Raw genomic sequence first — 17142 nt, forward strand, 5'->3', positions numbered from 1 at the left:
TCCTTACCACAAGCCCTAACTCATTCAGTTTGAGCCTGAATTTACACTACTTGTGTGGGCCCCAAAAAAACCAAGACAAAAATTTAGTTTAAGCAGTCCTGTGTTGGTGGTACTGCTGGTCTCCTGGCAGAATCAAATGTAAATCCTTCTCAGAGAAAGGCACTTTAAACAGACATCTAAAAAATTGCCAAAGGTAGGGTTCCAACTGAACATGAATCCACATCCTCTCACCTCCCTCAAATTATTAAACACGCCAGGAAACAGGCCACCATGAATAAGAGTTAGAGGACATAAACTACAGAATAAAACTCTGAAAGACTACAGATATTTGAATTAACAGATACTAGAGGTAAAATAAATATGTTAAATAAAAGAGGGAATTGAAGTATGACGAAAAAACAAAAGACTCTAAGAATTAATCACGACATTTTGAAAAAGAATCTGGAAATGTGATAATTAAAAAGTTGACATTAGAAAAACAATGCACAGGTTAAAACAAAAAATTAGGCACATTTGAAGAAAGAAATAGTAAATGGGAAGATGGATCTGAAGAAATTATACAGAATGTAACACAGAGAGACATAGAGATGGAAAACTTGAGAGATATTAAGAGACACTACCATAACTATGGGGTTACACTACAATAACTTAGTAATCAAAGTAACATCACCAGCCATGAGACATACTGACATCTTATACCTCCTGATGTGATGCACTGAAAAGAGCACAACATCACTTCTGTGACATTCTTGCCAAAATGGCATAACCTGGGTTTTACCATGAAGAAACATCAGATAAAGCCAGATTGAGGGGGACATTTAAATATTTTTGTAATCTTCAAAAGTGTCAAGGTATTAAGGAAGAAGGAAAATAACCTCAAAGAAGATTTTGAGATATAGAAATGAAGAGCCAACAACAACAAAAATAATAAATGTGAATGAAACTTTTTAAAAAGTTGATGGTATAAAACATTAACAATGTCTAGTTTGTAAGGTTAAAGCAAATGAAGATGGAAGTATAGTATTCCCCCCTTACCCTTGGGGGATATATTCCAAGACCGCATGGATGCCTTGGAATCATGGATGGTATCAAACCCTATATATACTATGTTTTTTCTATACATACATACCCATGATAAAGTTTAATTTATAGATTAGTCACAGTAAGAGGTTAACAACAGTAACTAGTAATAAAAAAACAATTATAACAATATACTGTAATAAAAGTTATGTGAATGTGACCTCTTTCTCTCTCAAAATAGCTTATGGTACAAATTTAATGTCTTTTCCATCTTAACTAAGCACTTATACACTGTGGCCGTAACTTCTGCAGCTTGAGATGTGATGACAAAACTAGTATGAATTTCTTTTTCCTTCTTCACAATTTCATGGATAGAAGATTTGTTCTTACCGTAGATCTTAGCAACCTCAGCATATGATTTTTTTCCTTTCCATATTAAGTAGAGAACTTTACCTTTTCACTTAAAGGAAGCACTTTACAGCTTCTCTTTGGCATATACAGATTGCCAGCATCACTACTCTTGCACTTTGGGGCCATTATTAAGTAAAATAAGGGCTACTTGAACACAAACACTGCAATACTGATACTGCAACAGTCAACCTAGTAACTGAGATGGCTGCTAAGTGACTAAACCAGTGGGATACACTAAACAAAGGGATGATTGACGTCTTGAGAGGGTGGGACTGAGCAGGACAGTGCGAGAGTTCATCATGCTACTCAGAATAGTGCACAATTTAAAATTTATGAATTGTTTATTTCCGGAATTTTTCATTTAATATTTTTAGTATGTGGTTGACTGCAGATAAATGAAACCGCGGAAAGTGATACCACAGGTAAAGGGGGACTACTATAATTTCTGGACAATAACATCTGATAAATTGTGAGGGGTGTGACTGAACTTAAAGCACTCGAAGTTTCTATTGTTTGGGAAGTAAGTAAAGATAATGACTGTGTTTAGACTTGTTAAATTTATTGGCATTTTAAAGTTTTGAGAGGTAACATCTAACAAAATATAATTAGAATATATCATTTCAAAATCTATTAGAAGTAGTATTGTGGAATGAGGTGGACGGATTCAGTCAAAAAGATGGCATGAAGAGAGAAATAAAGAAACAGCTAGATTATGAAAGCACAAAATATTGTAGTAGAAATGAATCTAGAATATTATCTGTAATCACAATAAATGGAAATGTACTGAACTATGCATTTAGAAGGCAAAGATTGTCAGACTGGATGCGGGAGAAAAGCAAAATTCAACTTCATGCTGTTTATAAGAGAAACACCTAAAAGCATAAAGCTACAGAAAAGTAGAAGATCAAAGGATGGAAAAGCAAACAGTAGCTAAAAGAAAGCTGGAGTTACTCTACTAATATCAGATACATATACTTTAAGAAGAAAAGTATTATTAGACCTAGTCACTACATGCTGATTTAAAAGTATAGTTTATCAGGAAGATATAATAATTCTAAATTAGTATATTCCTAATAATATAGCTTGGAAACAATAACTGATGGACCTACAGGAGAAAATTGACATTCTGCTGCCATAGTGGGAAATTGTAACATATCTCTCTCAGTAATTGATAGACCACATAGACAAGAAAATCTGCAAGGATACAGAAGAGTTGATTATTGTCATTATTAAATTTGATCTAGTGGCTGTATGTATATATATGGCATCTATCAGCACATAGTTTTCCAACCATATATGAAAGTGTTAAAAATTAATCTGTACTAGGTCATAAAGGAAATATCAGCAAGTTTCAAAAACTATCATATGGACTACATTCACTGTTAATGCAATTAAGCTAGAAATCAATAACAAAAAGATGAAACTAAGAACTCCTATACTACTAAAATTAAAAAGCACAGTTCTAAATAACCCATAGATCAAAGAAGTCATAATGAAATTTGGTTTTAAATTATGGTATTAAAATGCTATTTATCAGACCTTGTAGAAAGTACCATACTGTGTGGGAAAAGCAAATTGCAGAAAAATATGTACAATATGATTACATTTATAGAAAGTTCAAATCAGAAAAACTGTACATTATGAATGCATGTGCATAAATGGTATAGCTATAAAGAAAAGCAAGGGAATTGTTATTACAGATTTCAAAAGTGACATTGAGCAAGTTCAGCTCACCCCTAGGCTGAGCTAAGTATTTCTTGGTGTTCCCAAATTATCCTGTATACATATAATAGAATGTATCATATTTTGCTAATTATTTGTTGGTATATCTGTCTTCATCACTATAGACTCCTTTTTCCTTTAAATTCTTAGTGGTTCTTATTTTATTGAGATTCCACAGTTTCCCATGGACCATTCTTTTTTTTTTTTTTTTTTTTTTTGCCTCACTGAGCAGCTTGTGGGATCTTAGTTCCCCAACGAGGGATCGAACCTGGGCCCCGGCAGTGAAAGTGCTGAGTCCTAACCACTGGACCGCCACGGAATTCCCTCCTTTTTTTTTTTTTTGAGAATAGAAGTTCTGCCTTATTCCTTTTTAAATATATTCTCAGCATCTAGCATAGTGTATGTAGTACATGGTAGACACATGTTGCAGTGAATTGCAAAGAAGGTTTTTGTCACAGTGACAGAGAGGGAAGGGCATTCCAGGCAGAGGCAATATTCTGAACAAATGCTTAGAGAGGTGAAAGAAGATGGCTTTTACCCACAGTAAGAAGCAGTCACGGATGGCTAGAGCTTACCTTGCTTTTAGATTGAGCTTGACGTGTTGTAGCTACTTGATAAATATTTGTTGGATGATGGTTGAGTGACTAAATGAATGAATGAATGATTGAATGTTAATGAGCATAGAATGTATGGTGGGGAAGGGTAAACAATTGGGCTGAAAGGGTAGGCTGTGTTCAGGTCACATAGGCCATCATGTTCACTCTAAAGGAGAACAGCATGAAACAGTAACTAGTGCAAGGAAATGTCATAGTGAGCACCAAGTAATGTGGTGTATGTTGTGAGTGTTGTACTGAGAAGAGGGAGATAAATGGAGAGAGTTATTATAAGGAAAGACTTCACAGAGGAGAGTAGAATTAAAGATTTATAAGAAGAGAAGGAGAGAAGGACATTCCAAGGGAAGTGTATGACACATGACAATAACCAAGGTATAATACAGAAATGGAAAAGAAGTTGTCTCCCCTCTTAAAAGAATAAAAATGGCAAAAAAAATTTTTTTCGAGTCCTGGGCCTCCTATGACTGGTTCCATTTTCTTTTTTTTTTAGTTTAATTTAATTTAATTTTTTATACAGCAGGTTCTTATTCGTTATCTACTTTATACATATTAGTGTGTCTGTGTCAATCCCAATCTCCCAATTCATCACACCTTCCCCACCCCACCCCACCCCCTGCTTTCCCCCCTTGGTGTCCATACGTTTGTTCTCTACATCTGTGTCTCTATTTCTGCCTTGCAAACCAGTTCATCTGTACCATTTTTCTAGATTCCACATATATGCATTAATACATGATATTTGTTTTTCTCTTTCTGACTTCACTCTGTATGACTGGTTCCATTTTCTTTATGTTTTTCTGATTGTACATTTTCTAAGATACCTTAATTTTCATAGCTGTTCTCTTTATCTCGTTACTACTACTTTCTGCACTATAAATGTAGTTTCTTCTAGTCATTTTTCAGACACTAAACCTTCTAACAGACGTTGAAATTGGATAGGGTACAGTATAAATGGTTATTACATTTAAATTTTATGAGGTTGAGAAAGATATTTTCTTTGTTAGGGAGAGGACTTAATCTTTAGAATTTTCTCCTCTTGGGTTCATACTTACTTAATGCAGTGGTCAAAGTTCATACCTGACATTGTTCATACCAAAGGCATGGTTTTTCATTACTTCTCTATGCTGTGTTTCTGTTTGATTTTTAAGTTTTGTTGTTTTAAGTTTGCACTTCATCACTATTTTGACATTAGGTAAGTTTAACTTGCTCCCAGGCCCCAAGGATTGATGTAAATCTCAGACTTGTACAGATATCAAGGAAATACAGTGAGGTAGGGGAAATGAGCAATGTTCATTTTAGACACTGGAAAAAATATTTCTTCGTGGAGGGAAGCTGAATTAATTTAAGAAATGAGGGAGGAATAAGGGAAGAAAAAGGGAAAATAGATTAATTTTGATAGAAAGAAAAGAATTTCTGAAAGGTTCTGTTATCAACATAAAGTTTAACCAGCAACAAACTGTGTTAAAAATAATTCCTTCTATATAAAACAGGGTGATTAAGAGCTAATTGGAAAAACATCAGTCTAAATGCTACTTGCAATTTGTTGTTTATTATCAGCTTTGTTATGTTCTGCGTTTTGTTGACTGTTGAGTAATGGTAGGGCTACAGTTTTTATCATAGAAGTTTGTCTGATGTTTTGCTAATTTTCCTTTTCTCCTTAACAGTTTGGATGACTTTTTGGTAAATTCTCTCATAGTGGTTTTCAGCCTTTCCTGTATGTAATCACTACGAAATCTTAAAAAGAGAGCTAACTGAGCCCTACCCAAAACCTATGGAATCTAGTGAGATGGGTCTAAATCATTTATTTTTATTTTAAAATTTTATTTATTCATTTATTTTATTTTTGGCTGCACTGAGTCTTCATTGCTGTGCGCGGGCTTTCTCTAGTTGTGGCGAGTGGGAGCTACTCTTCGTTGTGGTGTGTGGGCTTCTCATTGCGGTGGCTTCTCTTGTTGTGGAGCATGGGCTCTAGGTGCATGGGCTTCAGTAGTTGTGGCACGTGGGCTCAGTAGTTGCAGCGCACGGACTCAGTAGTTGCGGCGCACGGGCTTAGTAGTTGCAGCGCATGGGCTTAGTTGCTCCGTGGCATGTGGGATCTTCCCGGACCAGGGATCGAACCCATGTCCCATGCATTGGCAGGCGGATTTTTAACCACTGTGCCACCAGAGAAGTCCTTAAATCATTTATTTTTAAACAAAGTATTTCTCTTTAGGTGATCCTGAGGTATGTCCAGGGTTGAAAACTACTGTGTATAGTTTTATATTTCTTTCTATACATTGACCCCTATGGTAATTGTAAGAGCACTTATCCATTAAATTAGAAGATAATATATATAAGAGAAATTTTATTAAATCTCTAGACAGATGCTTGTATAGTCATAGGTTTGTATTATGTAATTGAGGAAATTTATGGACCTGTGTTTTGGACAGAACAGGAATCATAACAGAACCCTGTGAGAGGAACTTCTTCCTGGCACATAGGACTTCAGTATATAGATTCCTTTGTTACATTTTTCCCTTTCTACTATTTAAAAAGTCACTATAACCATTCTCCTTTTCTGCAAATAATAAGGCAACATCCGAGGCGGTTTTAAATATATTAGGTGTTAAAAAAAATTAACAAGTGTTTGAAATTGATAATACTTTTCCCTTGTTTGTTCTGGTTGGGTGCTGTCCCCTCACAAGAACCAGAATCTTTACAGTTTGAGACATCAGACTTGGATGAGGAAGGGCAAATTGTACTACTTAAGGACCAGCTACTCTGTGGTTTTCTTATGAGACTATGTTATAGGGGAAAGGTAACCACAGAGAATATGGTATTGAATTTGAGTGGCCTGGAACTGGTTAGAAATAAAATGTCTCTAATTCCAATATTCTCCAAGTTTGTCAGCTTTTCATTATTTTTATAGGAAGAATTCTAGCTTTAATCCTGAGATGAGCCTGTCCCCAAATCTGGCTTCAATTTTTTTTCCTCATGCAATTGCTGAGCACACTTTGCTGTATGATATCACTATTGGCTGTAAGTTAAAAGTTACTGTATAACTTAAATGTCAGACTTCAAACCACCAAGTATACATGGCTTTGTTCAGCTAGGTTTTTAAATGAAATCTAATTCAAGTTTTTGGCTAAAAGTATTTTCCACATTTATCAAAGTGACACATAAACTGAAGAAATACATCTAAATACCAGGTGTTATTGAATCTGGGGTTGCAGAGAGGTAGCAGAGCTAAGGGCAGTTCTTTTCCCAAATAGTCTAATTTACTCATGTTCTTCAAAAAAGTATCTGCGGCAAAGTAATTGGTTCTCTTTTCTTCTAGCCCCTGTGGATTTCATCCTTTAAAAAAATGGCTTAGAGTGTATCAGTAGTGAAGAGCTGAGTTTTGAGGGCATGGAAAATTCTGTTGATGATTTTCTTTAGTTTTGGCTTTCGTGAGTTATATATAGGGAGGCTTATGAGGAGTATCACAGTGGCTTTATCATATATCACTTGGCTACTTTCCCCTCAGACTTGATTTGTTACAGTGAAGGGAAAGGCAGTTGAAATCAGAAACGTACATCCTTTGCTAACTTCCTTCTTTACCTTGAATAAGTCACTATGTCACTTTCAAAGATAAAAGGAGATAATGTGGTAACGTCTGGTGCTTCTGTCTTGTGAGAGGACATCAGTGAGAGACTAGGGCAGATGAGAAAACTGTCAGAGTTTAAGTTGGTTACTTTGATATTTTCTTTAGACTACAAATCTTTAACATAGAACAAGGACTAGTGGATGGTTTGTCTGAAATAGCTTTCTCAAACACCATTTTCAGTACTGAGCTGTGCAAAAGATAAATAATAGAGGAACACACAGCTTTACTTTGTAATAAGTGAAGGTCTAGCCTAATATTAAGGTAGTATAAGATAACTTTGAAACTTTTGATTTTTCAAAATATATATGTAATTATTTATTGCTTCTAGGCAGTTTGCCTTTAATGTCTTATTTTCTCCAGATTTGACCTGTTCTGTCATTTCAGTAAGCATTTGAAACATATTTTAAGGGTTATTCTACAGATTGTTTTTAACAGAGTTATGGCTAGTAGAGCATGAACTGTGTGTGCTGTGCATCTAGACTTCATGGTGTCTGTGTGTTGTGAACATAAGCGGGCATTGATATCTTATGTTCCCAGGCCGTTTGTCACAATCCATGAGCTCTGAGGAGCTAATATTGGGGAATCACAGATACTCTGTATGCCTTATATGGCTTTCTATCTAAACTCTTTTACTGGAATTCTCAATAAAACCGCATTACTTGCTTTCATTTTTCCTTCTCCCCCCCTTTTTTTTGTGTGATGTGAATTTGAAAATGAGAGATAAATGGAAATAAGACGGTTGGAAAAAAGAAGATGAAGAAAAAAGTGAAGACAGTTTCAAAATAATCTGGGTTTGGCTGTATGTTGATACCACCTGTGCTTGGTTGGTAAAGGTAGCAGTTTTTGTGTGTTTTGTTGTGTTAAGCTTTTATTGATCAGACATTTGCTCTGCACCAAGTACTAGTCTAAGCACTTTATATAAATTAATTCCTCCTTGAACTCTAAGGTAAGTGTTATTATCTCCATTTTACAGATGAGGAAACTGAAGTCACATTTAACATTTGGCAGAGCTAGGATTCACAGTCTGCCTTTGGAGCCCTTGTGTTAATCATTAATAGAACAACAGCGATCCATGCAGAGAAAAAGTTGGTATTTACAGATAGAGGAGTTAGGACTCTATCCAATAACTTTACCCATTTTCCTAAAGCTTAAGATTGGATGTGAAAGGAGAAAATATATATTTTATGGGTTGATGGGATTGGTGGGAATATAATAGAAGAGATTGCACTCAAATTTACAGGCATCTTTTTGACATTGAGAATGAGTAGTGTGCCTTTCTCAAGTGAGAGGATACCAAAGAGTTGTTTGCACACAAGTTTTTGTATTAAACATTGACTCATTGACTTCAGCAATTTAATAACTATAGTGTATTGGTTATTTATTGCTGTGTGGCAAACCACCCCAAAACTTAAAGGCTTAAAACAATAACAGTCAGTTACTTTGCTGAAACATCTGCAGTTTGGGAAATTCAACATCTCAGTAGAAACAGTGCTTCTTTGCTCCATAGAGTGTCAACGGGGTTGGCTCAGGGTGGAGGACCTACTTTCGAGCTGGCTCACTCATCAGGCCAGCAGGTTGGTGCTGGCCTGAGCTGGGACCTGAGCCAGGGCTATTGGCTAGAGGGTCTCGGTTTTTCTTCATTTGGGCCTCTCCACAAGCTGCTTGGCCTTCCTCGGAGTATAGTGGCTGGGTTCCAAGACTGATCATCACCTGTTAGAAGAGTGCTTGCTTTATAATTGTTCACTGAATGGATGAAAGAATCTCAGGTTGTTTTCTTGCTCTTGTTGGCTCATTTGGCAAACTGCCACTGTAAAGTACCTGTTTATTCTCAGGGTCTGGTAGTCCCTGGTTCTGAGAACTGCTATTTAGAGGATTTTTAGAAAAAAATCTCAACTATTGATCTATTTCTTCCTTCAGTCAAATTTCTGTTTCTAATAAATTACCCCCATTTACTACAAGTCTGCAAAAATCATCTGTGAACCATTCAATAAACAGAGAAAAATAGCTTTTTTTAAGATTTGGAGAACTCCCTTGGGAACTCCCTGTCTTTAGCCTCAGTTGCAATGAAAATTAACATAATTTCCTGTTCCTGGATCTGGAGATGGTATAATAATGAGTTTACCACCTGCTGTTCTTGAGTTGTGGGTCAGTTTCTCTAAAGTAGAGATCTGGATTTTTCCTCCTGGCATGAGGCAGAATGTTACATAAAATTCATTTATTTGTTATTTAAAAAAAAAAAAGAATGCCTTCTATGGGTTAAGCATTGTCCTTGAACAAAACAGGTCTCTGTACCTACAGGGACATACAGACAGTAAACATAATAAGTGAAATAATAGAACAAAGGGATAAAATATAGTAGGGTAAAAATGGTTTTACAAGTGTGAGAGTGGTTGTTGGAATTATAGTTTTAAATAGTGATCACTGTAAAGTAGACATTTGAACCAAGGCTTAAAGGTGATAAATAGCCATATGGATATATGGAGGAAGAGTATTCCAGGCAGAGGGAACAACCAGTACAAAGGTGCTAGGGTGGAAGTGTGCCTTGCATGTTCAAGGAAAAGCAAGTGGGTCAGTGTGGTTGGACTAAAGTGAGCAAGGGGGAGAGTAGTAGGAGATGATGCCAGAGAGATACGGTGGAGGGAGGGGTTAAATTTAGTGAGGCCTTGGTCATTGTAAGGATTTGGGCTTTTACCGTGATAGAAATCAAGAGCCATCTGAAGGTTTTGAGCAGAGGAGTGACATAGTAATCTGACCTAGATTTTAAAGCAATCCTTCCAGTTGCTATGTTGAGAATAGCCTGAACCTGGCAGGCAGGAAGACAGGCTGTGCCACTAACTGCTGTGTCATCTGTGGGACACATAGCACTTTCCAATTTATAAAGCATGTTCACATCCATCGTTTCATTTGAATCTTTGAAAAACCCTGTGAAATATTTATTTTTCCTATTTTACATGTGAGGAATTGGAGGTTCAGTGAAGTTAACCGACTTTCCCAGAGCGACTCAATTGGAGAGTCTCATAGCCACACATTGAATCCATATCTCTTGACTCCAAATTTTGTGTTCTTTCCTCTATTCCACATTAAAACCTGAGGATCTTCATGCTCTTTCCAGCTTAAAGTGATTTCACTTTTTCATGTGCAGTCTCAGGAAGAGGAATAGCAGCATATGGATTTCTTTTGGGGATGGGAACCAGTAAGATTCTTAACTGCTGAGATGGCTTGAACTTAAAATTGACCAACTTGTACCATAAGGAAACAGGTTTGCAAAGGGAAGAATAGATTTGGAGATTTGCCTTTTTTTTTTTTTTTTTTTTCTTTTCCTTTTTGCGGTATGCGGGCCTCTCACTGTTGTGGCCTCTCCCGTTGTGGAGCACAGGCTCCGGATGCGCAGGCCCAGCGGCCATGGCTCACGGGCCCAGCCGCTCCGCGGCATATGGGATCCTCCCAGACCGGGGCACGAACCCGTGTCCCCTGCATCGGCAGGCGGACTCTCAACCACTGCGCCACCAGGGAGGCCCTGGAGATTTGCCATTTTTTGTTCAGCTACTTGGTATGAAAATTGGGTATCTGAAATCATATCTTAAGGATTAAGTTGGCTTCATAAATAATCTAAAACAGTTGTTGGCTTTTAGAATTTCATAAATGAAAAAGTAAAGTAACAATTCTTATAATACTTTTTCCAGACATTTGGGGAAATTGAAATTACTTGTGTTTTATTAATCTGTGCTTTTCAGGCCCATTGACCCACAGCATGAGCAAGGTTTATTGGTGTAATGATTATTCTAAGGCTTAAAACTGTTGTGATTCTTGCAGGGTAGCATGTTTCTGGTCATAGAGACATAGAGACTTCTATTTTTAAAAATATTTATTAGTTTATTTTAAAATACTGAATAGAATCTGATTTAAGCTAATTATGAAAAGTGATTAGATTGCCATATTAATATCATGATCTATAAACACTTAATCATTATACTAATTCTTATTGTGACTCTGAGTCATTTCCTGTGTTCTTGGAAATTTATTTTTCCCAAAATTGACAAAAAGGGACATTGAATGATGTAAAACACTCGTGCCAAGAATCTAAAAGCTCATATCAGCAGTAATTTTCTCATACTCTTTTGTACATTTGGCCATTATAAGGACTGTCAAATTCCTTTCTTAATATTTGTGTTGTCCAAATTGAACTAAGACAGTCTTGAATTCTGGCAGATATTAATAAAAACAAGGGAAATGTAAATTTGCGGTTATTTAGATGGTTAAAATTAGTTTTTATAGGTCATTTCATAAGTTCAAGCATATATAGTTGTTTTGAGCTGAATTGGACAGTCAGCTTCTCTGTAATTTAGCTTGAGAAATTTCATTTCACTTTAATTAATTATTTTTTTTAGAAATTTCATTTTAAGACTTTAAAAAAATTTTACAAGGAATTGGGACCAAATGACAACAACAACTAAAACCAAAAAAGTGAAAAACTTTAAAAGATTCTTTATAAAATTTCTTAATATATTGCTTTTTCAAAATACTTTCTGGCCCAATGGGTAGATAATAAAATTGAGACTTACAGACTGTTTGGATCCTTATTTTTGCCTCTTCTCTGACCCACTTCCTTGTTTAAAATGCTTTGTTGACTCTGTATAATAAAAGTGTTGTGAAGATCCTTTTTGTGGAGTCCATTGAATGAGATCTGAGTGAGCCCTCAGGCTAAAAAAGGGTAAAAGTTACTAAAGTAGCTATGGTTAAACATATATTGTCATTACATTGTGATAATCATTACTCATGTGGGCAGTGGGAAAAAATAGTGATCACTTATGAACCAAACCAATCAACATTAAAACTGATTCCTAGGAAGTGTAGCTGCTAAGTGATTATAGCACAGTCCAATTACAGATGGAATAACCTAAACTGATAGTTAAACTCAAGACATTTGCTTGTAACAGTCACAGATTGTGAATCGAAATGCCAGTTTTCACAATGGTAATAAAATCATGAAAAGAACAATGATCAGTAGAAGAGCTCTTTAAAAACTTCCAAGTACTAATGATTGTGAACTCTCGTAATTTACTCCATAAATCATCCATAAACCACATAAATCATTTTCTTTAAAAAAATTATTTATTTATTTGTTTGTTTTTGGCTGAGTTGGGTCTTTGTTGCTGGGTGCAGGCTTTCTCTAGTTGCGGTGAGCAGGGGCTGCTCTTCGTTGCAGTGCGCGGGCTTCTCACTGCAGTGGCTTCTGTTGTTGCGGAGCACAGACTCTAGGTGCGCGGGCTTCAGTAGTTTTGGCTTGCGGGCTCTAGAGCACAGGCGCAGTAGTTGTGGCCCACGGGCTTAGTTGCTCTGCGGCATGTGGGATCTTCTCAGACCAGGGATCAAACCCGTGTCCTCTGCATTAACAGGCAGATTCTTAACCACTGCGCCACCAGGGAAGCCCACATAAATCATTTTTGATTGTGTCCTTCCACATCCCTCTCGTCTGACTTCCCCATCCTTTTCCCCACACTGTCCACTTCTGTTGGATTTACTGTGAACAACGTGTAACTTTTAGGGAATTGAGGAAGGAAAGATGTTATGAGAAACAAGATTAGTTTAAAACAGTGGCTCTCAAACATTGGTGTATATCACCTGGACAGCTAGTTAAAACAGATTGTTAGGCACCGCTCCCAGAGTTCTTGGGTGAGTAGGTCTGGAATGGGGCCTGAGAGTTTGCATTTCTAACCAGTTAACAGGTGAGCTAATGCTGCTGGTCCAGGTACCACACTCTGAGAATCACTGTGCTAGGGGAAGGTGCATTCTGATCCAGAGGAACTAACAAAGTGTGTTAATTGCTAGTTGACAGTAGGATTCAAGAAAGGAAAAGTATAGAAACTACTCCTAGAAGCCATAGCAGCCACTCCTAGATGAATAGGAGACAAATGTAATACCAGTTTTTAAAAGAAAGAAGGTAGATTTTCCCCATTAGACCAGGGGATTTAATATTATTCATAGGGGAGATTTTGATATAGAAAGGGGTATGTTAACTGGGAGCCACAGTTAAAACAAGAACAAAACATACCAGTTTTGTTTATTTTATTGAATAAATTGCTAGACTTAATGATAATGTGGCAGACAGGGCCATCCATAAATAATCTAGCCTTGCATTATGGTTAGTCTCCTTTCTTTTCCTTCTTTCTCTGAGATGATCCCTTTCTCACTGTGCTTGCACACGCACATGTCCACTTACATACCCTCTCCTGCTTTACTTGCAATTCCCCAAGCAAAACAAACTCTTATGACTGTGTCCTTTTTCATATACTAGTCTATCTACATGAAATGCCTTCTCACTCACATCCTCCTTTCCACCTGTTTATTTACTGCCTGTATTTTAAGATAACTTCATGATCCTCTTGGTAAAGATCAAATGCCCTAGCTATATGCTTCTGTAACACTTGGCATTAACCCCTATTCTATTATCTTTTGTCTGTATCACTCTCCCCCCCCGCCACACACACACACACACACACACACACACACACACACACACACACACACACACACACACACACACACACACACACAGTATTTGATTTTTATCTTTGAGCCTTTAGCATCAAATATGATTCCTGGAACATAATAGGTATCTAGTACATGTTGAATAAATGAGTGAATGAATCAGTCAGTCATTCTGGCTGCAAACATGGCGCTGCGAGTGGCGCGGGGCGTGTGGGCTGCGGTCTGCAGCCTGCGCGCCATCTCTGCGCCTAAGGCGCCCTGCCCGCCGTGACCCTGGGGACTGCGGGCCGGCGCCGTCCAGGCGCTGCGCACCGGCCCAGTTCTGCTGTCGGGTCGTAAATTCACAGACAAACATGAATGGGTAACAACAGAAAACGGTGTTGGAACAGTGGGAATCAGCAATTTTGCGCAGGAAGCTTTGGGAGATGTTGTTTACTGTAGTCTGCCTGAAGTTGGGACAAAATTGAACAAACAAGAGGAATTTGGTGCTTTGGAAGGTGTGAAAGCTGCTAGTGAACTCTCTTCTCCTCTATCAGGAGAAGTAACTGAAATTAATGAAGCTCTAGCAGAAAATCCAGGACTTGTCAACAAATCTTGTTATGAAGATGGTTGGCTGATCAAGATGACACTCAGTAACCCTTCAGAACTAGATGAACTAATGAGTGAAGAAGCATATGAGAAATACATAAAATCTGTTGAGGAGTGAAAATGGAACCCCTAAATAAACTAGTTTGAAACAACTTTAAAAAAAAAAACAGTCATTCTGGGAAATGTCAACATAATGCAGTGATGATGTTCTAATCCTGGACCCAAATCCTGGCTTTGTTAATTACTCAGAGCACTTACATTTCTGACACCAATTCCAATGTATGTTTTTCCACACCACCAAACAGTTCTCCCTAAGGGTTCTGATCACCCAGTTCCAATGTGTGGGGAGGTTTTTCCCATACCACCAAGCAATTCTCAGACACTAGCTGGGTGTCCTACAATTAAACTTAATTCTGACACAGACAGTGTGGAGATAGTGTCAGATCTCACAGGTTAAGGGCTCAGTCCTACAAGAGTTACCCTACACCCCCTTCAGGCATCAATCGCTAATCCAAGTTTTCACCTGTGCTTCTGGCTAGCGGGCTATAGATCAGAGGTTCCCATGACCTCAGGTTCAATTAATTTGCTATAGTGGCTCACAGAAGTCAGAGAAACATTTTACTTACTAGAGTACCTGTTTATTATAAAGGGATATAACTCAGGAACAGCCAAATGGAAAAGCTGCATAGGGCAAGATATGGGGGAATGGACAGGGAACTTCCATGCCCTCTTCAAGCTCACCACTGTCCCTGAATCTTCACCAACCCAGATGCACCCTGAATCCCTTCCTTTTGGGTTTTTGTGGAGGCTTCATGACAGAGACAGATTGATTAAGTCATTGGCCATTGGTGATTGAGCTCAATCTCTAGCTCCTTTCCCCTCCCTGGAGTTGGGGGTTGGTGAGTGGGACTGAAAGTTCCAACTCTCTATTCTTATGGTTCTCTCTACTCTCTATCCTTAGGTAACCTAAGGGCCTTCCAGCTCGCCTCATTGACATAGCAAAAGGCACCTTTATGGGTCTTATCACTTGGAAAATTCCAAGGGTTTTAGGAGCTCTGTGCCAGGAAAATGTTGTGACCAAATATATATTTCTTTTTATAAATCACCATATCACAGCATGACTTGGGCAAACTGTTTAAACTCTTTGAGCCTCAACTTTCTTTGAGCTTTCATTCCTTAGTACATAGTAGGTGCTCAAAAAATGGTTGCTGCTGTTATACTGTATATGCATCTTAGAAGAATGTTTAACAGTCTTGTAATATCTCTGTGGTCAAGGATATTTTGGTCTAGGATATATTACAATTAATTCATAAGTGGTTTAACTTATGTTTTTACAAACTTGGAAGGCTCTCCCTAGGAGCATGCTGCAGGGCTCAATTTCTTGGCTCTGTTCTTTTCGATATCTTAATAACAACTCAGTTGAGGATGTTGATGGTATGTTGTTCCTTGCTTAGAAGGTGAATTTCTTTTGCTAATTAGAATTCTAAAAGTTCTTGAATGATATATATTTTTTTGTTTTTTTTGTTTTTTTTTTTTGTTTGTTTTGTTTTTTTTTTTTTGCTGTATGCGGGCCTCTCACTGTTGTAGCCTCTCCCGTTGCGGAGCACAGGCTCAGCGGCCATGGCTCATGGGCCCAGCCGCTCCACAGCAAGTGGGATCCTCCTGGACTGGGGCACGAACCCGTGTCCCCTGCATCAGCAGGTGGACTCTCAACCACTGTGCCACCAGGGAAGCCCCATAATTATAGTTTTTAAAACATATAGAATACTGACTTTGTCTAAACAGGTTATAAATAAGGTACCTCTATACTTATAAAAATTATTTTCTAAATTATTTTTCATATATGTACAGGATGCCAAGCTAGGGATTTGACCATATCAGTAAGCTGTTTTGACTTGCTTCTACGCCTAGTATTCTTGCTGTGTGTATAGAGCTACAAAAGGAATTTTGATTTGCTTCAGAGTTACATGTAGTATGCATATGTATGACATGTTTTTATTTCAATTATTTCTTAACATTTTAAAATTTTCAGTATGTTGGAACGAGATTCCAGGAGAATGAATCCTGGTGTGAACCCTACAAATCAAAGGAGGCATCTTCTAGGATTTTCTGCTAAAGAGGAGCAAGACACATCAGATGGTATCATCCAGAAAAACAGCTACAGGTTAGATTTGTATCTAAATTGTTTATACACAATTTTAACTAGTAGAACAAACAAGTTACAAGGACATTCATTAATTTTACTCTTAAGATCAGTTCTAAGAATAAATATACTTTTTAAAAGCTGTCCCAGTTTCAGAATTCTTATAGAGATGTGACCTTAAAAATCTCAGTTTGTGTGTACTAATATCCAAATTGAAATGCATGTAATATATACATACTATATTGTAAATAATGTCTTTCATATAGTTATTTTATCTGTCTATCATGTTTATACATATAATATATTTAATATTTGTTACTATATCATCTGTGATAGGTATGATTTGGTAGAATGATATGGTTGAACCTGTTTGTAGTTATTAGATAAAACCATTTATACTTGTGATTTTTGTTGAATCTCCTTCCCTTTTTATAATTTAATTCTGTCTTGGTAAATTTCCATATAGCTTGTCAATAGTAAAAGACTTAACTCTATGAAAATACAATTTCTATGTTATGTCAACTAGAAGAAGG

At 37.2% G+C, this 17142-nt stretch overlaps 1 protein-coding gene and 1 pseudogene across 2 annotated transcripts in view; both read left to right on the plus strand.

The window, feature by feature from the left end:
• The window catches only part of ATF6 (activating transcription factor 6), a 210633-nt gene that overhangs the window by 54044 nt on the left and 139447 nt on the right, over positions 1-17142 (plus strand). For both annotated transcript variants that reach the window (XM_060090833.1, XM_060090834.1), the window contains one exon: positions 16499-16630. In XM_060090833.1, coding sequence (XP_059946816.1) covers positions 16499-16630 — 132 coding nt within the window. The remainder of the gene's footprint in view (positions 1-16498; positions 16631-17142) is intronic.
• LOC132483105 (glycine cleavage system H protein, mitochondrial-like) lies at positions 14063-14584 on the plus strand (annotated as a pseudogene).

This window comes from Mesoplodon densirostris, chromosome 2 (genome assembly GCF_025265405.1).
Source record: "Mesoplodon densirostris isolate mMesDen1 chromosome 2, mMesDen1 primary haplotype, whole genome shotgun sequence".
Taxonomy (NCBI): Eukaryota; Metazoa; Chordata; class Mammalia; order Artiodactyla; family Ziphiidae; genus Mesoplodon; species Mesoplodon densirostris.